Below are 21,281 nucleotides of genomic sequence, written 5' to 3'. Positions count from 1 at the left end.
GTATCTCGCTAACCAAGGAGCTCATGTCAATACCAAGAACAATGACGGCGTCACGGCGCTGACAGTAGCGGCTGCACAGGGCCACATCGACGTCGTGCAGTGCCTCGCTGAGCAATTTGGCGCTGACGCGAACGCTATCGACAATGACGGAACCACAGCGCTCATGTGGTCGGCAATCTATGGCCACATCGACGTTGTACAGTACCTCGTTGAGCAGTGTGGCGCTAACGTGAATACTGAGAACAAGGACGGATACACAGCGGTAATGGCAGCCGCTCGAGAGGGCTACAAGCGCGTGGTGCAGTACCTCGTCGAGGATTGCGATGCTGCCGTGGCACCCAAGAGCAATGACGGCTTCACAGCGCTCACGTGGGCGGCTACTCGAGGCCACATTGACATCGTGCAGTGTCTTGCTGGACATTTGGCTGCCGATGAAGTGTACGCAGCGCTCACGTGGTCCGCTGCATACGGTCGCATTAACGTCATACTGTGCCTTGCTGCTGGCGAATGCGATGCCAAGAACGATCAAGGACAACGGCTTCTGGTGTGGGCCGCTCAAAATGGACGTCTTGACATCGTGTATTGCCTTGTTGAGCGATGTGGCGTCAACGTGAACGGAAGGAACAGTGACGGGAACACAGCGCTGATCGAGGCCGTCTATCACGACCACAAGGATGTTGCACAGTTTCTAGCTAAGCATTGTGGCGCTGACGTGGACGCTAAGAGCAACAGCGGCTACACAGCGCTCATGTGGGCGGCTACATACGGCTGGATTGACGTTGTAAAGTGCCTTGCTGGAGAATGCGGCGCTGACGTCGACATCACCACTAATGAGGGAGATACCTTGCTGATGGTGGCCGCCGGAAAGGGCCACGTTGGCATCGTTCAATACCTCGCAGAGAGCTGTAGCGTTGACGTGAACGTCAAGAACGATGCAGGGCGATCTGCACTGGTAGAGGCCGCAGAATATGACCGTGTTGACGTTGTACGGTACCTCGCAGGATGTGGAAAACGTACAAGCAGTGATTGTCTCGCGGCTCTGTTGGTGGCCGCTGGAAAAGGTCACATTAATGTCGTGCGGTACCTCACAGAGGAGTCCGGCACTGATGTAAACGCTAGCGGCAAGGACGGAGCCATTGCGCTGATGGTGGCCGCTCGAAACGACCAAATGACGCTCGTCCAATATCTCACCGGTGAATACGACTCGGATGTGAACAGGAAGGCCACTGACGGAGCTACTGCGTTGATGCAGGCAGCTCAAAATGGCCATATTGAGGTCGTTCAGTACCTCGCTGGCCAATGTGATGCAAACGTGAACGAGGAGGACAATGACGGATGCACAGCGCTGATGATAGCTGCTAGAAGCGGCCGCGTTGATGTTGTGCAGTACCTCACCGAACAATGCGGTGCTGACGTAAATGTTAAGGCCATGAATGGAGCGACCGCTGCTCGATTTGCTGCTGATGGTGGCTATCATGCCATTCAGCGGATACTAATACCATTTTTATCAGTCACTGATGCATTAATACCATTGCCCAAGGATACAAGCACAAACGATACCACAAAGTCCCCGACTTCCGACCACCGCCTTAGCTGCTTGATTCCTCCGTCTGAGATGGAGCTTGCCGTCTTCAGTCAGAATGGAAACATCGGGGGCGACTTCCAGGCCAAATGGCTCGACGCCGATGTGGTAGTGAAGCTCTTCATTCCAGATGCATCTCACTCATCGTTTGACGATGAAGTGCGTCTGTGGCAGCAGCTAAGGCATCCTAACGTACTCAAGATGTACGGGGCGTGTCAAGCGGGTCCCCATTTGCAGTTTTTTGTTTGCGAGTATGCCAGCCAGGGCTCGCTGCGAGACTACGCCAATTTGTTTTCAGAGGATGACTCCTTCGAAGCCACCCAACCCCCGAAACTGTGGAAGTATCTGTACGAGGCGGCATTGGGTCTCGAATACCTTCATGAGCGCGGAATCGTCCACGGCGATCTTCGTTGCAGCAACATTTTGATCGGCAGCGATGGGATTGCGAAGCTGTCGAACTTTGCGCTGAGTGGATCGACGACGAGGCCCGGGCAACTTTCCTCTGACGTTTTTAGAGGAACAATGCGTTGGCAGGCTCCAGAGATTTTGAGAGGGGAACCTCCATCGTATATGTCGGATGTGTACTCATTGGGAATGTGCCTTATCGAGTGGTTGGGCCAGGAGATACCTTGGGGCGAGGAGGAAGATGAGTGGGTGCGCACATTTAAGTTGAGATGGACACCTGAAAGTGGAACTAACGTTAGTCACGAAGTTAACTCGGACATAGGCTCGGGCTCTGACGCGGACTCGAACTCTGACTCTGACTCGGAGTTCGATATCGAGTTTGACTATGACTTCTCCTCCTCCGATTTCGACTCCAATTTCGCATCCGAACCCGAGTATGGATTCCAATACATGGTGTGGTGTGCATGCTGCCAAGACCCTCACAAGCGTGCCAACCTGTCATCTATCGTCTACAAACTGGCGCGCTTGGCAGCCAAAGAGAGCTTTGACGATTCCCAGCCTGAGCTCGAGCCCGCGAACACCTTTGACGAATATCAGAGTGGGAGACTGACCGAAGCGTGGGTGAAACTGGAGACTAACATGGAAAACTGCGACAATGTTGAGCACTGCCGAGCATTTAAGGAGCTCAAGATCGTTCGCCAGCGCCTGCGAGAATCGACCCACCGTCTGACACTGTTCGAGCGATTTCACACGCTTCTCACCGAGTTTTACCGGACAGTCACAATGTCTCCCGAGCAAGCCCGGATCATGCGATTGTCCTCAACTCGTGCCACGAATAGTAGTATGTACGCGTTTCAGTGGCGCCTGAAGTCGCTCCTAGGATTACTGGGGGATTCAGCTGGTTTATCTGCGGAGACGGAAGCACGGTGGCAGCAACAGCGCAGCGATCAGACCTCGTTCTTCGTATCGGGATTGTCAGACACCTTTCTTCTTCTGAGCGATTTGAAGTCACCCGAGGAGCGGTCGGCGTTTCTGACGAATTTAAAAATTGAGACGAAGAATCCTGCTGGCAAATACACAAGTAACCAACTTGAGGTGATGAAGCACGCGTACAACGAGATCGCCAGCAAGCTTGAGACCGAGGATTTGGCGGAACTTACTCCAGAATGGTTCATTCCCTGGTACGAGTTAATAATTGACGAGTGGAATTGTCTAGGTGAAGGAGGTTTCGGTAGCGTGAACCGAGCCAAGTGGCTGGACTCGGAGGTGGTGGTGAAACGAGTGATTTTGGCGGGATCTCATAGTGAAAGCAGCACTTGCACGTTTGATCTCTCCCAATCGTATTCATCCTTTTGGGATGATCCGTCAGCCAGCCAAGCCCAAGTCGACACCGCCAAACGAGCAGAAGCTCGTGCGATATTCCGCCGAGAGGTGGATATTTGGTTTGGGTTTAGTCACCCCCACGTTGTTCGGCTCTTTGGTGCCTGCCACATTGGTAGACCCTTCTTCGTCTGCGAGTATGCCACGAACGGGACTTTAGTCTGCTACTTGCGAAAGCACCCGGAGCAGCTATGGTCGAAGCTGCATGAAGCAGCGTTGGGTGTCCAGTATTTGCATGCACGCGAGATTGTCCATGGCGACCTGAAGGGGAACAACATCGTAATCGGGAGCGACAAGAAGGCCAAGGTCACTGACTTTGGTCTTAGCTCGGTCGCAAGTAGTGAGGAACAGGCGCATTTGATTTCAGGTGCTTGGCACTGGCTAGCGCCTGAGTGCTTACTCGACACCAACAAGCGGCCGACGATTGCGGCGGATGTGTATTCATTGGGCATGTGTGTGATCGAAGCACTGCGAGTTGTGGAGGCGGCGAAGCTCAGCCAAGACTCCTGTCACTGTCTACCGTGGCGTGTTGCTGACAGGGTTGTTGTCAAGTACCACGCCACGCACGGCACGCTGCCATCTCGCCCCACAATCTGTGAAGACGGTCAGTGGGAGCTGATCCAGCGTATGTGCGCGCTAGATCCTGCCCAGAGGATCAAAATCTCGACGGTGGTGGACGAGTTGGCGAGATTGGCCAATAACAACAGAAAGAACGAATTGGAGGCCATGTTACCATCGAATTCGGTCGGCTGGGAGTCTCTCCCTGAGGTGATTGCATCGGTGCGGTCATTGCTGCTCCAGCCACATGACAGTGAAGCTCAACGGGACCAAGTATTCGCTCAGTACATTTCGTTATGGCGAAAATTTGAACAACTGTACGGAGTGATAGACGGCAACCAGAGTGATGAGTGCCGCGGTGCGCTCTGCGCTCTGGTTGTTGCGGCCAAGGACGTCACATCGAAGCTACGCGACAGCAAAGATAGCCTCGTTGCGCTAGCTGGGACGATGATGCAGTGCTATGCGCTGGATCGAGCGTTGAACAAGCTGTGCGATCGTTTCTTTATTGTCCATGAAGTCAGGTGGAAGGCTTCTGTCGTGGATTCGGATTAACGGAATTGCAGATTTCAGGAGAACTGTCGTGTTAATACGGACGAATTGGTTATATTCAACACACAAAGTGGCAGGAGAGTGAGGTGAGGATGGAGTTTGTGCCGATTCCAGGGAAGATCATGCCCCTTTCTCGCGAGAGCTCAACCGCACCGATATTGCGAGATCCATATGTCGGCTTGAGCTAAGAGACTCACCGTTGACGGTAATTGGCTCGCAAGTCATGAATCTCGTATCAAATCCGGTTTCCATGTACTGAAGTGGAATACACTGGACAAGTTCCTTGGTGAGGCGGAGGCACCCTCTGCAATGGTTCTCAGTGAGAACTTCTCACTGCGGGTGGAGATCGAACTACACGGTGGAGGGAGGGGCTCGTGTAGATCGCGTTCAGTACGCCACAAGTTTCACATTGTAGCCGGTGGGCGAGGCCTTTTACTTGTAGATGTTGGTGCTCGGCCAGTGGGAACAAATGCATAGAGCCCGAACCATGAAAGCGCTCTTTTGTCGAGATCTGAAGCTAAGTTAGACCAACACTCGCTACATGATACTGTGGCCGTGTCTGCCTTTTCATCCGGACCCGGTCTTATTTATACTAGGCTTTGTATAAGGTCGGACCCCTGGGACATATTCGAAATACGAGGGAACGACGCTTGCATATTAACTCGACCTCCCTCCGTTGCAGATAAGTCGACCACAACTTACATAATTACTCGACCTCCTCTCCATTGCAGATTAAGTCGACCCCTGACTTGCATAATAACTCGACCTCCTCTCTATTGCAGATTAACTCGACCATAGGATCAAACGTAGGGCCGATACGCGGTTGGCAAAGAAAAAAACTGACGGAGTTTATTCAATCACAGTTACTGCAACCTTATCCCTTTGTAGTGCTTCGAGTAGTGCCGAGCGCGAGCGTCCTGCCTTAGTCACATTGAAGCTGCCGCTTGTAAGTGATTTCATCTTCTCCGCTACTGAGTCTGGTCATTTTTCAGAGATGAACCGGGCTACTTTGTGCATGTAGTGTAACATGTACACCCCGCAGTCCAATGAATTCGATTGAAGAGGGCTTGTCTTGTACGCTAACAGTTGTGGCGCTACACTGGTTTCTCTGCCACATCGTTTCGCCTCGCGAGCTAAAAACCACATCAGCGTATCCAAAACAGACGCCGAGTTGTGATAACCGCGTAGCGAGTTGATGTGGTAGCAGATCGTTCCAGCAGGTTTCAGTGATCTGCACCACTAATAGGCAGTAACACAAACTTGTGTACCGCCCAGTCAAAGCTACCGGTCGCTTCATCTGGAACATCTTCACCATCTCTTTCACGGCGATACGCGTTTTGGATCTCCAGATAGAACGAGGTCCCAAGCGGTAAAGCCAATCCGTCCACCTTAATCATGTGCTTGCAAATGAGGCAATCTACCACGCGAGTCGTCAGCCATTCCCCGGGCAATAAACTGTCCAAGTCTTCTTGGTACAGCGGAATTCGAATAATTTCACCGTGCTTGTTTCCTGCAAGCTGGTGCACCACAGTCATAATTGGCTCGTCCCGATTTTTTCTTTTAGCGATCCTTTGGGGACGTGCCGTGCCTTTTGGCTTATTGCCTGACTGGGGTTTAACTTGTTCTTGGCTCTCTTCGATAGCCGCATCGCCAACGTCCTCCTCGCTGATATCAGACCCGTTTTCAACGTCGTTATTTCCGGAATTCCCGTGCAAATTTTTTGTGGCACCCGAACCCTTATTTACGGGTTCGTTCGCGGATGGCTCTGTTGGAAAAGGTAGGGCGCCGCGGGGATTGAACTCACAACATACCTGTAGAACATAGCTCGTTAGACCGTTACACCATACAGGCGCCCCGATCGTCGTCTCTTCGGGCTGGGGCTTGACACTGTCTGATTGCATATTCCAACAGGCTCGGCTGATTTATCGTTGCTTGAGTCTTCACTGGGGCCATTTTCGTCTTCGCTTGCCTCGTCGTCTTCACTTGCCTCGTCGTCTTCACTTGCCTCGTCGTCTTCACTTGGCTCGTCGTTCTCACTTGACGCCACACCCCCACTTGGCTGCCCGACCTGGCATTGCTGTCCCGTTTGGCTTGGCTGGCCGACGGGTTTATTCTTATAATTGCTGATAAACGTGATATCCACGACTCTTGCGTTCCCTTCTTCAGTATTGCGAACTCAGGGATATTATTTCTCGCGTAGCTTAGAAGCTCGGAGAAGGTGCACGTGCCGCCATCCTCGTGACATGAATGATAGAACTTAAGGACGCGTAACTCGTAGGGCTTAAGGCGCTTCTTCTTGCCGGCCCCCTTCTTGCGAAATGCATCGCCAAGGGCTTCCAAAGCAGCAGGATCGTCCAGCAGATGCCACAGCGCCTTCTTCCAGCCCATCAACGTCATCTTCGCTACACCAAGCTGCTTTGCAGCCACCTTCGCAGTCCACTTAGGGTTATCTCTCCACTCCTTGAGCTGGCTGGCCTTCGTGGCGATAGGCACTTGGTTAAGGCGCCGTCTCTCCTTCTCCATTGTGCGCGAGGTCCTGTATTTTTCCAAATGAGGGGAGTCGAAATGAGCGGTGTAGATTTCGTGGCTTTGTTTACAATCTGTCGACCAAAATTTTAAGCCAGTAAACTTATAAAGTACGATTGATGACTAAACCCTCAAGCCGGTCGGCTTATACTGCAAGTAGGTCGAGTTATCCTGCAAGTAGGTCGAGTTATACTGCAAGTAGGTCGAGTTATACTGCAAGTAGGTCGAGTTATTCTGCAATTCAGGATGTATATGGATTTTGTATATATGTGTGTTATAGTGAGTTAGAAGCTCTCACTTGCCTTACGAATTCTGAACGACTCTACGTACGATCTTTCCGAATCGATTGAGAGATTCTCCCGCCTCTTTGCGCTTCTTCTCCAGCTCTCCAGCAGCTGACCCTTCGGTTATCTGGTGTTTTGCAGCAAATGCCTGGATCGCATCGTAGAATACCTTACGACGTGAGAAGAACCGATTCTCTGTCGGATCTTTTCGCCACTTGCTTCCAAATCGTTGCTCAGCCTCGCAGACGGACATTTGACCAGCTATTCCACGAGTATATTCAGTCCACACTTCATTCACTGTCTGCAGCGAGCGACTTAGACGCAATTCAGATCTTGTTGAGCACTCACCGATTGCCTGGGAGTCCAATGGCTCACGAGCGGCGACAACACCACGTCGATGGGGAGCATCAACGTCGTCTGCCAATGGGATTACAAGGTTCTTGTTCGCAGAAAATAATCCTTGTTCTTTCAGCTGTCGAACTTCACTAACGAGACTGTCGATTTTCCCGTGAAGTGCCTGGAATCCGTCTTTCATTGTTGATGCAACTAACGGAATTGCAGCTTCGATGCGTGTATCCTGAGGCTGGGTAGTCGATTGCAAAGATATCGTGACCTCTGTTTCAAACTTCCCGTAAGCCTCTGTACTAAAAAGCGGGTCTCTCCACAAGCAGTGCTCCGGGAACTTTCGACGTAGTAGTACCGAGGCCTGGAGAAACACAACTCTCAATACGTGTAGCAACCCTATAAACCCGCCTGCCGCTATCTCCCGGTTTCCATTTTCCTGAAGATCGTCTTCAGCGGAGCCTAAATCAGGGAAAACCATTTTCTGGAGATCTGGTGATGGTGTGATTGTGGCACGGTCAATCCAATAACCACCCCCTTTCGTAGGGAAACCAGCCAAAGCGCGCATAGCTTTTCGAGGAAGTGTAGTCAGGTAGCATGCCTCCATTCGTTCTCCATTCCATCTACCAGCCCGTCTAATCTGGTTTTCATCCGCACCTTGTAGCTCAGCCAACTTAGCGCCTGAACCGCGGTTGGCGTGTGTCCAAACCGATGAATCAATGCCGCAGGCAGTGAACGCACTCTTCACGTGTTCTAGTTGCGTGTTGTAGGCAATATCACGTGTTGCACATTTGCCTTTCAGCAAACGGATGTCGTACCACAACTTTCGGTCCGTAAAGCTAGGAAAGGGCTCCAAATTCACATGCCACCGCCAAAACAGGTACAATGCCACAGCATTTTACGGGCACAACATAACATCTTTGCATCGCATCGCAGCTCCATACTCTACCCGCCCGACTTGATTTGATTTGCCTTTTCTCATAATGACCACGAGAGGGCTGCATACTTGGGGGCCTTCGTCGGTTAGCTCTAGCGACAGCATATCTGGAAACTGAATAACCCTTCGCGATTCTCCGCGAGCTAGAAGAGCGTGTCCAACTTGAAAGTCCACTCGACTTCGTAAAGCAACCCCTGTAGGCTGCTTGAGCCAGAATTGGCTTAGCGCTCGCATATCTTCCAGGTTGTAGCCGTCTAAAACGGTTCCTAAACCACGGTCAGCGTATGTATCCACCTTCCGCTTGTTCTCTCCACGCTTCAGCATGTCCATCAAGCCTTTTAAAGCCTTGCCACGCGGGTGGGAGTGCTGATTCATAACAATAGACTTCTGAAACTGATACAAATCGATTATAGCCTTGACGTACGCGTCCACCGCCTCATATCCGAGTCGGACGGCGCTTCCATCGTCGTTTTTCTCGCGCTGGTTTCCTCGGGGTACCACAAAATTATCGATATAGTCTACTAGCTTCGACTCGTACACCAGTGAACCATCAAAGAACTTCCTGTCGGCGCACCAGCTGGCAAAGTCATCCGGCTTGTTCTTGTACTGCTTTATCGTGTTTTGCGGTCTTGTGCTAGCGTGTCGCGTCATCACGTTCACCACAGCTTGCTGCAGCTCGTTGGCATTGGCCGCATCGGCCGGTAGCGCCCCCGACATGCCGGCTAAGCGGCAAAGCGCGCAGAGGTCCGGGAAGGCGATACGAAACTGCGGTATGACTGAACGAGAAGAGAGGGGAGGCTTCTTCTCTACCATACGACTGGCTCTCCCGCTGTATGCATTTTTTGCTAAGTATGGATTATTGAAGGAGCGACCTAGGGGGAGATACTTTTCAGATACGTCGCGTTTACGCTCGGGTTTTAGCGATTGGGTCGTCCGACGCGGTCCAGACCTGCTGGAGGGTGCTACATGTATCGAGTCTCTATACTCTCGGATACTCGACTGTAAGACGAGCGCTGCCAGTAGCGAAGTGTTGTGGTGGTCGAATCAGGATGAACTATTACATGTATCGCCGCATCTGGCAAGAAGGGGGAAATGCAATGGGCAGAAAGGTCTTCTGGCCTAAACCAGTGGCGTGGGTGAGCTTCCTCAATGAAAGCAGCGGCCAGATTTCAGTGAGTACTGTATTCGTTTTGCGGCGCAGAGGAGAGATGGACTTGGAAGAGATGCAAGATGAAGAGCTGTCGGTGGCCGAAATGCAAGAGATGATGGCCGCGATCACGGGGACCTCCCGGTACACGGCGCAGAGGGAGAATCACCCGAGGCCCATTAGAGAGGTGTCCGCTGCTGCAAGTGCAGGTGATCTGGCTAAGCTTAAGGGGTTGGTTGATGGAGGGCCGAGGCTCGACAAGGAAGAAGATCTGAGGGAGTCTGCTCGAGCGGGGCACCTCGAGGTGGTGCGGTATCTCATGGGGTAAAACCTCATATACGGTACAGATCTGATATTGGATCAGACTAACTTACTCTGACAGTGATCAGTAGGTCAAACCAGCATGATGCAGTAGAATAGTAAGGTAAGCCGACGTGTATTAATCTCTCCCGGTAAGATCTTGTTATCACTAAGCTACCTGTTTCTTCGTGAACACTTTACCCGGCCAAGGCTTCTCTTTTAAAGCTCTTGCACAGCTTCTCCGTCCTCCTCATCCGACGAGCTGTCCGACGGCGGCTCGGTAACCGCAGGCGTGTCGTCGTCCGAGTCATCGGGGATGTCGTCCGGTAGATCAACGGGTACGGGCAGCTGAATACGTTCGCGTGTAGTACGGCGCGCGCGCCCGCGTGGAACGTCAGCCAGTCGCTGAATGTATTCAGCTGAAAGTGTCTTGATGACACCCACGAAAGTCGCCATACTAAGGCGAGGCTTCGGAAAACGGTCGTTGAGCTCATCTCTAGAGGGTTGTTCGTGCGCGCTACCAGCTCGTTGTTCAGGCCGGCCACGTTCCACACGCTCACGTCGTACTGCTCCAGCCACGTCCGTTGAAAATAACCCCAAAATCCTCGCCATTTAGCTTTAGACTACGCAATTCCAGCGACGTCGCAGCGCTGTCGGATCTCGCGCTTAACCCACTTGATGCATCGCTCAATCAAGTTGTGGTCAACCACCGTTAGCATGTCGAGGACCCCACGGGTCATCGCAATGCCGCATTCTTCCTCCGGTATCAGGAACCGCTTCATCTCACGCCTGAGCACCTGCTTCAGGTGAAACAGACACCCAATAACGATTGCGTTGGGGAACTGAGTCTGCACGGCATCAATTAAGGCGCTCTCGAAGTCGCACACGACTTCCGCCGGCTCAAGCTGTTGGTCAGTGCTTTGCACGACGAAATGCACCATGTCCCAGAAAGAATCGCCACTGCGAGAAGTGCTCAATACATAGTAGACTGGCACATATAGTCCGGACGCTCGGTCGTGCACCATAAAGATGACACACTGCTTGTACCCAGGGGGTACACAGCGAAATGTACCATCGACAAAAATGGTAGTCCCGTTGTAGCGAAGTAGGTTGATGAGGGAGGGGTGTGCCCAGCCAATGAGTCGGGTAGGCTTGCTGAGGTTCTCGCGGTTCACCGTGACGTAATGAAACTGGAAGAAGGAGACAGCTTCGTCCAGCGCCGTTGAAAGTGGCGGAATTTCAATGGCCCCGTGCACGTCTCCGCTAAAGTGCTGGCTCCTTGCTTGGTACACACGGCGAAGCACTTGAGGCTCAGATAGCCCGCGGACGACATGCTCGTTGTCAGCTCCGTAAAACTCGCTCCGCACAGCTTCCCATATGCGACGTGCAGGAAGCGCGACTTGTTCGATGGCCAGGGTGTCGACTCTGTCCTTCATAGCACTGGAGACGTCGACGAGGCTCGTGCCAGCAGCATCGACATTGCGGCAAGTGTGGGGGCGGCCAGCGGTGTACCCCATGGTGCCAATGAAGAACGCCATCGTCCCGGGACAGCCCTGGCGCCAATGGCTGCAGCGGTAGGAGAATTTCCTGGAGGATGCCCAAGCACGTGTATACTTATAGCCGCGGAAGTAGCACGTGCTGACCTCTTGCCGCACTGAACCCCTTGTACGGCCGGGTATGGCGCTGCCCAGAGGGCCGACGTTGCCTGGAGGTCCTGCAGTGCCCGGGAGAGACTGCGCTGGCGTCTGTTTGTTACCAAATGAACCCTCGCCGATACAAGCGCTTCGCCGGCCAAGGCTCCACGTGGCCTACGTGCTACCGTGCATTTTCATATCTCAAAGCCGATCCGTGCAAAAATGTCATATGTTCCAAAAGCAGATCTGTACCGTATATGACCCCTTCTGGAGGTTACCTCTCATGGAGCAGTATGGGTTACGCGTAGACGCCAAACAAGTGAAGTATCCTAACGCGACGGCGCTCATCCTGGCTGCTAGGGATGGCCACCTGGATGTGGTGCAGTACCTCGCTGGGCAATGCGGCGCTGACGTGGATGGAGACGACAGAGAAGAACGCACAGCGCTGATGCATGCCGGTATCAGCGGCCACATTAACGTCGTGCAGTACCTCGTCGATAAGTGTGGAGCCGATTTGAACGCTGAGAGCCGTGACGGAGACACCGCGCTGATGCTGGCAGCTGGATATGGCCGCGTGAACATCGTGCAGTACGTCGCTGGCCTCTCTGGGGTCGACGTCTACGCAACGAGCACGAATGGACCTACACCGTTGCAGCGCGCAGCCGGAGAGGGCCGAGTCGACGTGATGAAGTGTCTTGTCGAGCAATGTGGCGCTGACGCGAACTCGGAAAACAACGATGGGTACACAGCTCTGATGTTGGCCGCTGGCGCTGGCCACGTCGGCGCTGTACAGTATCTCGCTCATGAATGTGAAGCTGACGTGGACACCAAGAGCAATGATGGATACACGGCGCTGATGAAAGCTGCTCAACACGGCTACCTTGATGTCGTACCGCACCTCGCCGAGCAGTGTGGTGCTGACACGAATGCGAAGGACAACAACGGCAAGACGATACTGGTGAATGCTGCGTAGTGAAATTGTGCAGTACCTTGCTGGTGACTGTGGTGTCAACGTCTCCACCGAGGACAAGGATGGATACACGGCGCTGATGGGGGCAGCTCAACATGGCTACGTGAAGTTCCTCACTGGCCAATATGGCGCCAGTGTGGACACGAAGACGAATGTTGGATATACCGCGCTGATGTGGGCCGTTGAGAATAATCACTTTGATGTTGTGCAGTACCTTGCTGGCGAATGCGGCGCTGACGCCAATGCAAAGAAGAATGACGGGGACACAGCGCTCATGTGGGCTGCTCGAAACGATCACATGGAGCTCGTGAAGTACCTGGTTAGCGAGCGGGAAGCAAACGTGCACGATAAGGACAAGAATGGAGCCTCAGCGTTGATGCAGGCCGCAGCAAGAGGCTACGAGGACATCGTCCAGTACCTTGCTGATCAATGTGGCGCTGACGCCAATGCCAAGAGCAATACCGGAGAGACGGCTTTGATGCTGGCCGCTCGATTTGGTCACACTGCCATCGTCAAGTACCTGGCTGGTGAATGTGGCGCCGACGTGAATGCGAAGGACAACGACGGATATACAGCGCTGATGAAGGCGGCTAAGAACGGCCGCTTCGGAGTCGTGACTCAACCTGCTGGGTGGAATACACAGAACTCCTCTTTTTTCGACATGTGTACGCTACTGTTTGATACTAACGTGGTATCTCGTCGCGTTTGCAGGAGACACAATGGAACCTAGTCTCCCCTCTCGCAAGCAACGAAGTATGCGTCACACCACTTGCTCAATGCTCGATCCAGCGCGTAACACCGCATCGTCGTTTCAGCTAGCGTGATGAGATTTCTGTTCCTGTCGCGTAGCTTCGATATGGCAGCAATGGCGTCAGCGACGAGAGAGCATAACGTAGCACGACATCCATCGCTTTGCTTGCCCGTGGAGCTGCTCGAGCCTTTTCAACAACGAAACGTGCAGTGCGAGTGCCTCATCGCGTTGATTCTCGCCGTCTTGCAGCTGGTCCAGCTGTAATCGCGCCACTGCAATTACTTCCGTGACGGAATCCCAGGGCACAGATTCGGTTGTGAGGTCTCACCGAGAACGCTTGATTCAGTGGTGGTGCTGACATTTGCCAGTCTCGCCAATTCGTCCACCACCGTCGAGATCTTGATCCGCTTCTCAGGGTCCAACGCGCACATTCGCTTCACCAGTTCCCATTTAATGTCCTCGCACGTCACTGGTTGGGACGGCAATTTGCCCCGTGTGGCCTGGTATACCAGTGCGCCTTTGTCAGGAACGTGCCAAGGCAGGCAATGGGCGTCTGTTTTACCTAACTTCACCGCCTCCACGACTCGCAGTGCCTCCACGATGCACATGCCCAAAGCGTACATATCCGATGCGAGTGTGGGGCGTTCGCTGGTATCGAGTAGCTCCGGGGCCACCCAGTTCCATGCGCCTGACACCAACGTCTTGTCCTATCCACTTGCTACCGAGCTCAACCCAAAGTCCGTCACCTTCGCCTTCATGTCACTCCCGATCACGATGTTGTTCCCTTTCAGGTCTCCGTGCACGACGTCTCGAGCGTGGAGATACTGAACGCCTAGTGCAGCCTCGTGCAGCTTCGCCCATATCTCGTCAGGATTCTTTCGCAGGTAGCTGACCAACGTCCCGTTGGGAGCGTATTCGCAGACGAAGAAGGGTTTGCCCACGTGGCAGGCACCAAAGAGCCGAACGACGTGAGGGTGATTGAAGCCAAACCAAATGTCGACTTCGCGGCGAAACACCGCCAATGCTTCCGCACGTCTGGCGTCGTTGAGCTCGACTTGGCTAACCGACGGATCATCATCCCATGCAGAGGAGAACGGCTGGGACAAACTCAGCGTGGAACTGCTACTCTCACTGTGCGATCCTCCTACCAAGGTCACTCGTTTCACCACCACGTCCGAGTCGAGCCATTTGGCTTGGTTCACGCTGCCAAACCCACCCTCGCCCAGACAATTTGATTCGTCAACGATCAGTTCATACCACGGAATGAACCACTCCGGTGTGAGCTCCTACAAGTCGTCACCACCAAGCTAGCTTGTAATATCCGCGTATGCCTTCTTCATCGCCTCAAGTTGATCAGGCGTGTACTTGCTGGCGTGTTTGTCAATCTCTGTTTTTAACGGCTGCAGAAATGCGGATCGTTCTTCAGCTGACTTCAAATCATTCAGCAGAAGAACAATGTCCGAGGTAACCTCCAGAAGGGGTCATATACGGTACAGATCTGCTTTTGGAACATATGACATTTTTGCGCGGATCGGCTTTGAGATATGAAAATGCACGGTAGCACGTAGGCCACGTGGAGCCTTGGCCGGCGAAGCGCTTGTATCGGCGAGGGTTCATTTGGTAACAAACAGACGCCAGCGCAGTCTCTCCCGGGCACTGCAGGACCTCCAGGCAACGTCGGCCCTCTGGGCAGCGCCATACCCGGCCGTACAAGGGGTTCAGTGCGGCAAGAGGTCAGCACGTGCTACTTCCGCGGCTATAAGTATACACGTGCTTGGGCATCCTCCAGGAAAATCTCCTACCGCTGCAGCCATTGGCGCCAGGGCTGTCCCGGGACGATGGCGTTCTTCATTGGCACCATGGGGTACACCGCTGGCCGCCCCCACACTTGCCGCAATGTCGATGCTGCTGGCACGAGCCTCGTCGACGTCTCCAGTGCTATGAAGGACAGAGTCGACACCCTGGCCATCGAACAAGTCGCGCTTCCTGCACGTCGCATATGGGAAGCTGTGCGGAGCGAGTTTTACGGAGCTGACAACGAGCATGTCGTCCGCGGGCTATCTGAGCCTCAAGTGCTTCGCCGTGTGTACCAAGCAAGGAGCCAGCACTTTAGCGGAGACGTGCACGGGGCCATTGAAATTCCGCCACTTTCAACGGCGCTGGACGAAGCTGTCTCCTTCTTCCAGTTTCATTACGTCACGGTGAACCGCGAGAACCTCAGCAAGCCTACCCGACTCATTGGCTGGGCACACCCCTCCCTCATCAACCTACTTCGCTACAACGGGACTACCATTTTTGTCGATGGTACATTTCGCTGTGTACCCCCTGGGTACAAGCAGTGTGTCATCTTTATGGTGCACGACCGAGCGTCCGGACTATATGTGCCAGTCTACTATGTATTGAGCACTTCTCGCAGTGGCGATTCTTTCTGGGACATGGTGCATTTCGTCGTGCAAAGCACTGACCAACAGCTTGAGCCGGCGGAAGTCGTGTGCGACTTCGAGAGCGCCTTAATTGATGCCGTGCAGACTCAGTTCCCCAACGCAATCGTTATTGGGTGTCTGTTTCACCTGAAGCAGGCGCTCAGGCGTGAGATGAAGCGGTTCCTGATACCGGAGGAAGAATGCGGCATTGCGATGACCCGTGGGGTCCTCGACATGCTAACGGTTGTTGACCACAACTTGATTGAGCGATGCATCAAGTGGGTTAAGCGCGAGATCCGACAGCGCTGCGACGTCGCTGGAATTGCGTAGTCTAAAGCTAAATGGCGAGGATTTTGGGGTTATTTTCAACGGACGTGGCTGGAGCAGTACGACGTGAGCGTGTGGAACGTGGCCGGCCTGAACAACGAGCTGGTAGCGCGCACGAACAACCCTCTAGAGATGAGCTCAACGACCGTTTTCCGAAGCCTCGCCTTAGTATGGCGACTTTCGTGGGTGTCATCAAGACACTTTCAGCTGAATACATTCAGCGACTGGCTGACGTTCCACGCGGGCGCGCGCGCCGTACTACACGCGAACGTATTCAGCTGCCCGTACCCGTTGATCTACCGGACGACATCCCCGATGACTCGGACGACGACACGCCTGCGGTTACCGAGCCGCCGTCGGACATCTCGTCGGATGAGGAGGACGGAGAAGCTGTGCAAGAGCTTTAAAAGAGAAGCCTTGGCCGGGTAAAGTGTTCACGAAGAAACAGGTAGCTTAGTGATAACAAGATCTTACCGGGAGAGATTAATACACGTCGGCTTACCTTACTATTCTACTGCATCATGCTGGTTTGACCTACTGATCACTGTCAGAGTAAGTTAGTCTGATCCAATATCAGATCTGTACCGTATATGTGATGGAAGGTATGGATCTTGGACACGAAGCTCGGACGAAGCGTAGGGAATGACGTCGCAGACGGCGGGACCGGAGCGAAGGCACTTGAGGGGTAGAATGAAGATTCGAAAGTGATTGAATTGTTGGAGCTTACACCCTACTGTTATAGACACGCGACCCTGCGTCCTATCACCTAGTGCATCTAATAACCATCACTCCACCGGTGTTCATCCAATCATCCTACTCGTCTAATCATCGGTGGCGTAAACAACTTACCGTAATCACCATTATCAACGTGGGTTCGGATTGGACCGGTTCGGGTTAACCGGTTAATGGGTACAACTGGTACACAGTACCCAAGACCAGCAACCCTCAATACGCCCCCTCAATGCGAAGTCCCACGAATGCCGAGAGCCACCGTCAGATCCGTGTGGCGTGGTCCCGCAAGCGCCTTCGTGATGATGTCCGCTAGCATCACAGAAGTCTCGCAGTACTGGAGCTTGACTTCGCCGCGCTTGACTTCATCGCGGATGTGGTGGTACTTGATGTCGATGTGCTTGGCGCGACCGTGGTTCACTGGGTTCTTCGTCATCTTGATGCACGACTGGTTGTCTTCGCGGATCATGAGTTCGGGTCCAGTCTCATTAGCGGCCGCCAGAATCTCGCATAGCAGGCGATGAATCCACTTGCCTTCTTGGATAGCCAGACTGAGCGCGATGTACTCCGCTTCATTGCTTCTTGCTTCCCCAGCTCACAGGCGCACTCATGAGCATGAACGTGTAGCCTGAAGTGGACTTGCGGTCGGCGAGGTCGCCGGCCCAGTCCGCGTCCGAGTAGCCACGAAAGTCGATCTTGTCGCACGGCTTGAAGCCGATCCCATGCGTCTTGGTGCCTTGCAGGTAGCGAAAGATACGCTTGACCGCAACCCAGTGTTCCTCTTGGGGGTTCTCCATGAAGCGCGATACATAGCCAACGGCGTACGCGATGTCTGGGCGCGTGGCGGTCATCAGGTGCATCAGAGCACCAACAGCTTCGCGAAACGGAGCGTTCACCTTGGTCGCCGCGTCGCTTGGAACCAGTCGAGTGCTCATGTCCACCGGACTCACCACGGCCTTGCACTCGTCCATGGCGAAGCGCTTCAGGATGTCGTCCACGTATCGCCGCTGGCACATGGTCACGCTGCCGTCCGGGCCGTCCACCAACTCGATCCCAAGAACAAACGCGCACTTGCCGCTGTCGGTCATCTCGAAGCGCGTCTTCAGGTCGGTCTTCGTGCGTGCGATCAGCTCGGGCGAACTCCCGGTAATCAGTACGTCATCCACGTACACCAGTACAAGCACGCAGTGACCGTCCACCACCTTGATGTAGAGGCACGGATCGAAGGCCGACACTTGGAAGCCGATGGAGCACACGAACTCGTCGAAGGTCTCGTTCCACACTCGCGAAGCTTGCTTGAGACCGTAGATGGCCTTCACCAGTTCCAGGCAGTCGAAGTCACCATCCAGTTCGACGCCTTCCGGAACCATGCAGAAGACCACCTCCTTCATTATCCCGTACAGGAATGCTGTCACCACGTCGAGTTGGTCGAGGGGCCAGCCAAAATACTTAGCAATCGCGATCACCATGCGCAGCGTCACATACTTGACCACGGGCGAGAACGTCTCGGTGTAGTCAATGCCGTACTTCTGCTTGAAGCCCTTGGCCACGAGGCGCGCCTTGTACTTCTCGATCGAGCCGTCGGCTTTGCGCTTGATCTTGAACACCCACTTGGTATCGATGGCGCGTTGTCCGTTAGGCAACTTGGCAGCTCGAAACACACCACGCAGTCGCATCGACTTGAGCTCCGCGCGGATCGCTTTGCGCCAGTGCACTTGATCAGGACCGTTCACAGCCTCTTGGAACGTCGTCGGCTCCGATAGATCGGCTGCTGCTTCCACAGCGTTGGCACTGGCACGCCAAAACACTGGAGGCGTCGAGTCGTCGTCTTCATCTTGGTCCCCAGACTTTTCTTCTTCGTCGGGGTCGGCTCGGCGCGAGGAGGATACGTCCGGCGCACTTGCTTCTTCTAAGCCAGCTCGGTGGCGAACGGGGCGCGATCTTCTGACAGTGTTGTCGTCGCCACTCGGTCGGTACTTGCGCTTCCCCGCCTGCTTGAAGCTCGTTTGGCGCGGTCCATCGTTGTCGTCCAGGTCCAGCGCGTCCAAGTCCAGCACAGCATCATCGACGTCTTCATCCGAAGTATGCGTCGAAAGTCCAAAGGTCGACTCATCGAAGTTGACATCGCGACTGATAACCACCTGCCCCGCCTCGATGTCATAAACTCGATACGCCTTGGACACTTCTTCGTAGCCGAGGAACAGCCCGACGCGAGCCTTGGGGTCCCACTTGCGCCGTCTTTCCTTCGGCGTCAGGATGTACGTCTGGCATCCGAACACACGCATGTGCTTCACACTCGGCTTGGACTTGTAAACGATCTCGAACGGAGTCTTGTGTTCGATCTTGGGTGATGGCAGACGATTCTTCACGTAGATGGCTGTCATGGCCGCCTCAGCCCAGAAGCTCTTGTCCAGCTTGGCGTGATGCAGCATGCTGCGGCCAATCGTGACGATGGTCCGGATGGCGCGTTCTGCCGTGCCGTTGGTCTGGTGCGCGTACGGAACCGTGGTTTGCTGCTCGATGCCTTCGACTTCGTAGAAGGCCTTGAGCGAGTTGGTCGCGAACTCACGGGCTCCGTCGTGCCGCACAAACTTGACCTTCTTGCCGAACTGCGTCTGCACCTTCGTGACGTACATCTTGATGCAGTCCTCGCTCTCCGACTTGACACGCAGGCAGAACCCCTTCATGCATCCGCTGGCTTCGTCCACGATCAGCAACAGATACTTGCTGCCACCCAGTGACTCTTCTTCCATGGGGCCGCACACGTCGAAGTGGAGCAGCTCGAACGTGTCGTAGTGACGCTTGTCACGGTTGCTTGGGAACGGCTTCTGGACCATTTTCCCTTGCTGGTAGCCGCGACACACGCTTGGTCCACTCGACTTGGAAGGTGCCTTCGCGTCCTTGATCATGTTGTTGTCGACCATCTTGCGAAGCACCTCCACCGGAGCGTGACCCATACGCGCGTGTAAGTCGACCGTCTTCCCACTGGTCGCCGCATTCGCCGATCGCTGAGGCGTCTGGAGCCAGTAGAGTCCATCCACGAGGTTTGCCGTCGCCACCACTTGCTTGGAGCCCTTGTGCGCAATCTGCATCTTGGTGCTGTCGAACACGACTTGGAACAGACCACTCTTGTTGATCTGTGGCACCGAAAGCAGATTCTTGCTCATGCTTGGGACGTACAGCGCGTTCTTGATCTCGATGTCGCGCTCGTCGCCGTTGGGCAGAATCACTCGTTCCACGATGGTCCCCACACCCATGATGGCCGCCTTGTTGCCGTCGGCCACCGAAAGTTCGCCTTCATTCCGCTCAATCAAATGAGCGAACTTGGCCTTGTCGTTGCAGATGTGGTGCGTTGCGCCGCTGTCGACCGCCCACAACCCGGACACATTCTTGCCCGTCGAAATGCCACACTCCAGTGAGACCGCGAACGCCACTCGATCATAGCCGTAGTCGTAGTTGTAGCTGGCGTCGTCGTTCCTCCACTGGGCATTGTTGGCCCCGCGTCCACGGCCATTGCCATTGCCGCCGCGTCTTGGGCCCCGATTCTCGTCCTTCTGCTTCGTCCAGCACTTGTCAATCGTGTGCCCCAATTTCCCACAGTACGTACACTGGCGAGACTCTCGGTCGGTGTTGAACGCCTTGGCCGCATTCTCCGTCTTCACCGTCGCCGTCTTCTCGCCTTGTCTCTTGATGTGCTCATTCGTCAGCACCTTCACGACGTCTTGCGATCGTAGTTCAGCGCTGCTCATCTCCAAGTTCAGCACGACGTTCTCGTAGCTCTTGGGGAGGCTGCGCAACAGGCAGATCGCCACGTCCTCATCCTCCATCTTGGCGCCGATGCTGCTGAGCTTGGCGCTGATGTTGAGGACCTCGTTGCAATGATGCAAGACGTTGCCGCCTTCCGACATCTCCATGCTGAAGAGTTGGCGCTTCAGGTAGATGCGTCCAGCCTTCTGCGAACCACCGTACAGCGTCTTCAGGCGCGTCCACGCAACCCACGCTTCCTCGCAGTCGTCGACCACATGGTGGTAGTCCGCGTCCATGTGGAGCAACATCAGTCCGAACGCGATGTTGCTCGACTTGACGTAGTCGTCCTTGGCCCGCGAGTCCGTGAAGCTCGGCGTCGTCTCGCGGTTCACGACATGCCACGTCGACTTGGTCAGGAACACGCCACGCATGTAGCGGTTCCACGTCGCGTAGTTGTCCCCGTTGAACTTGTCAATGGAGACCTTGTCGAGGCGTCTTGGGCAGAGGACATGGTGCTTGGGCTCATAACCTGATGGAAGGTATGGATCTTGGACACGAAGCTCGGACGAAGCGTAGGGAATGACGTCGCAGACGGCGGGACCGGAGCGAAGGCACTTGAGGGGTAGAATGAAGATTCGAAAGTGATTGAATTGTTGGAGCTTACACCCTACTGTTATAGACACGCGACCC

General features: G+C 54.3%; 6 protein-coding genes across 6 annotated transcripts; 4 read left to right on the top strand and 2 right to left on the bottom strand.

Moving 5' to 3' along the window:
• Positions 1 to 265: 265 nt before the first annotated feature.
• On the top strand, positions 266 to 1,206 carry PHYSODRAFT_559012 (hypothetical protein; the record flags this gene model as incomplete). The annotated part of the gene is made up of 1 exon (XM_009525177.1): positions 266 to 1,206. A coding segment is annotated over one exon (939 nt), but the record flags the coding sequence as incomplete, so codon positions are not given.
• A 2,176-nt stretch (positions 1,207 to 3,382) lies between these two features.
• On the top strand, positions 3,383 to 4,039 carry PHYSODRAFT_379188 (hypothetical protein; the record flags this gene model as incomplete). Its single annotated transcript, XM_009525176.1, has 2 exons — positions 3,383 to 3,496; positions 3,557 to 4,039. Coding segments are annotated over 2 exons (597 nt in total), but the record flags the coding sequence as incomplete, so codon positions are not given.
• A 5,573-nt stretch (positions 4,040 to 9,612) lies between these two features.
• PHYSODRAFT_328830 (hypothetical protein) lies at positions 9,613 to 10,038 on the top strand (the record flags this gene model as incomplete). Its single annotated transcript, XM_009525175.1, has 1 exon — positions 9,613 to 10,038. One exon carries the CDS (start codon positions 9,613 to 9,615, stop codon positions 10,036 to 10,038), a length of 426 nt encoding a protein of 141 aa, XP_009523470.1.
• A 595-nt stretch (positions 10,039 to 10,633) lies between these two features.
• Positions 10,634 to 11,650, bottom strand: PHYSODRAFT_496669 (hypothetical protein; the record flags this gene model as incomplete). The annotated part of the gene is made up of 1 exon (XM_009525174.1): positions 10,634 to 11,650. A coding segment is annotated over one exon (1,017 nt), but the record flags the coding sequence as incomplete, so codon positions are not given.
• A 1,993-nt stretch (positions 11,651 to 13,643) lies between these two features.
• PHYSODRAFT_495798 (hypothetical protein) lies at positions 13,644 to 14,642 on the bottom strand (the record flags this gene model as incomplete). The annotated part of the gene is made up of 3 exons (XM_009525173.1): positions 13,644 to 14,066; positions 14,088 to 14,414; positions 14,514 to 14,642. Coding segments are annotated over 3 exons (879 nt in total), but the record flags the coding sequence as incomplete, so codon positions are not given.
• Positions 14,643 to 15,101: 459 nt separating this feature from the next.
• Positions 15,102 to 16,118, top strand: PHYSODRAFT_493887 (hypothetical protein; the record flags this gene model as incomplete). Its single annotated transcript, XM_009525172.1, has 1 exon — positions 15,102 to 16,118. A coding segment is annotated over one exon (1,017 nt), but the record flags the coding sequence as incomplete, so codon positions are not given.
• Between the last annotated feature and the right edge of the window lie 5,163 nt (positions 16,119 to 21,281).

The sequence above is a fragment of the Phytophthora sojae genome (assembly GCF_000149755.1).
Source record: "Phytophthora sojae unplaced genomic scaffold PHYSOscaffold_3, whole genome shotgun sequence".
Lineage (NCBI taxonomy): Eukaryota > Oomycota > Peronosporomycetes > Peronosporales > Peronosporaceae > Phytophthora > Phytophthora sojae.
This window is presented reverse-complemented; position numbering and strand designations above follow the sequence as displayed.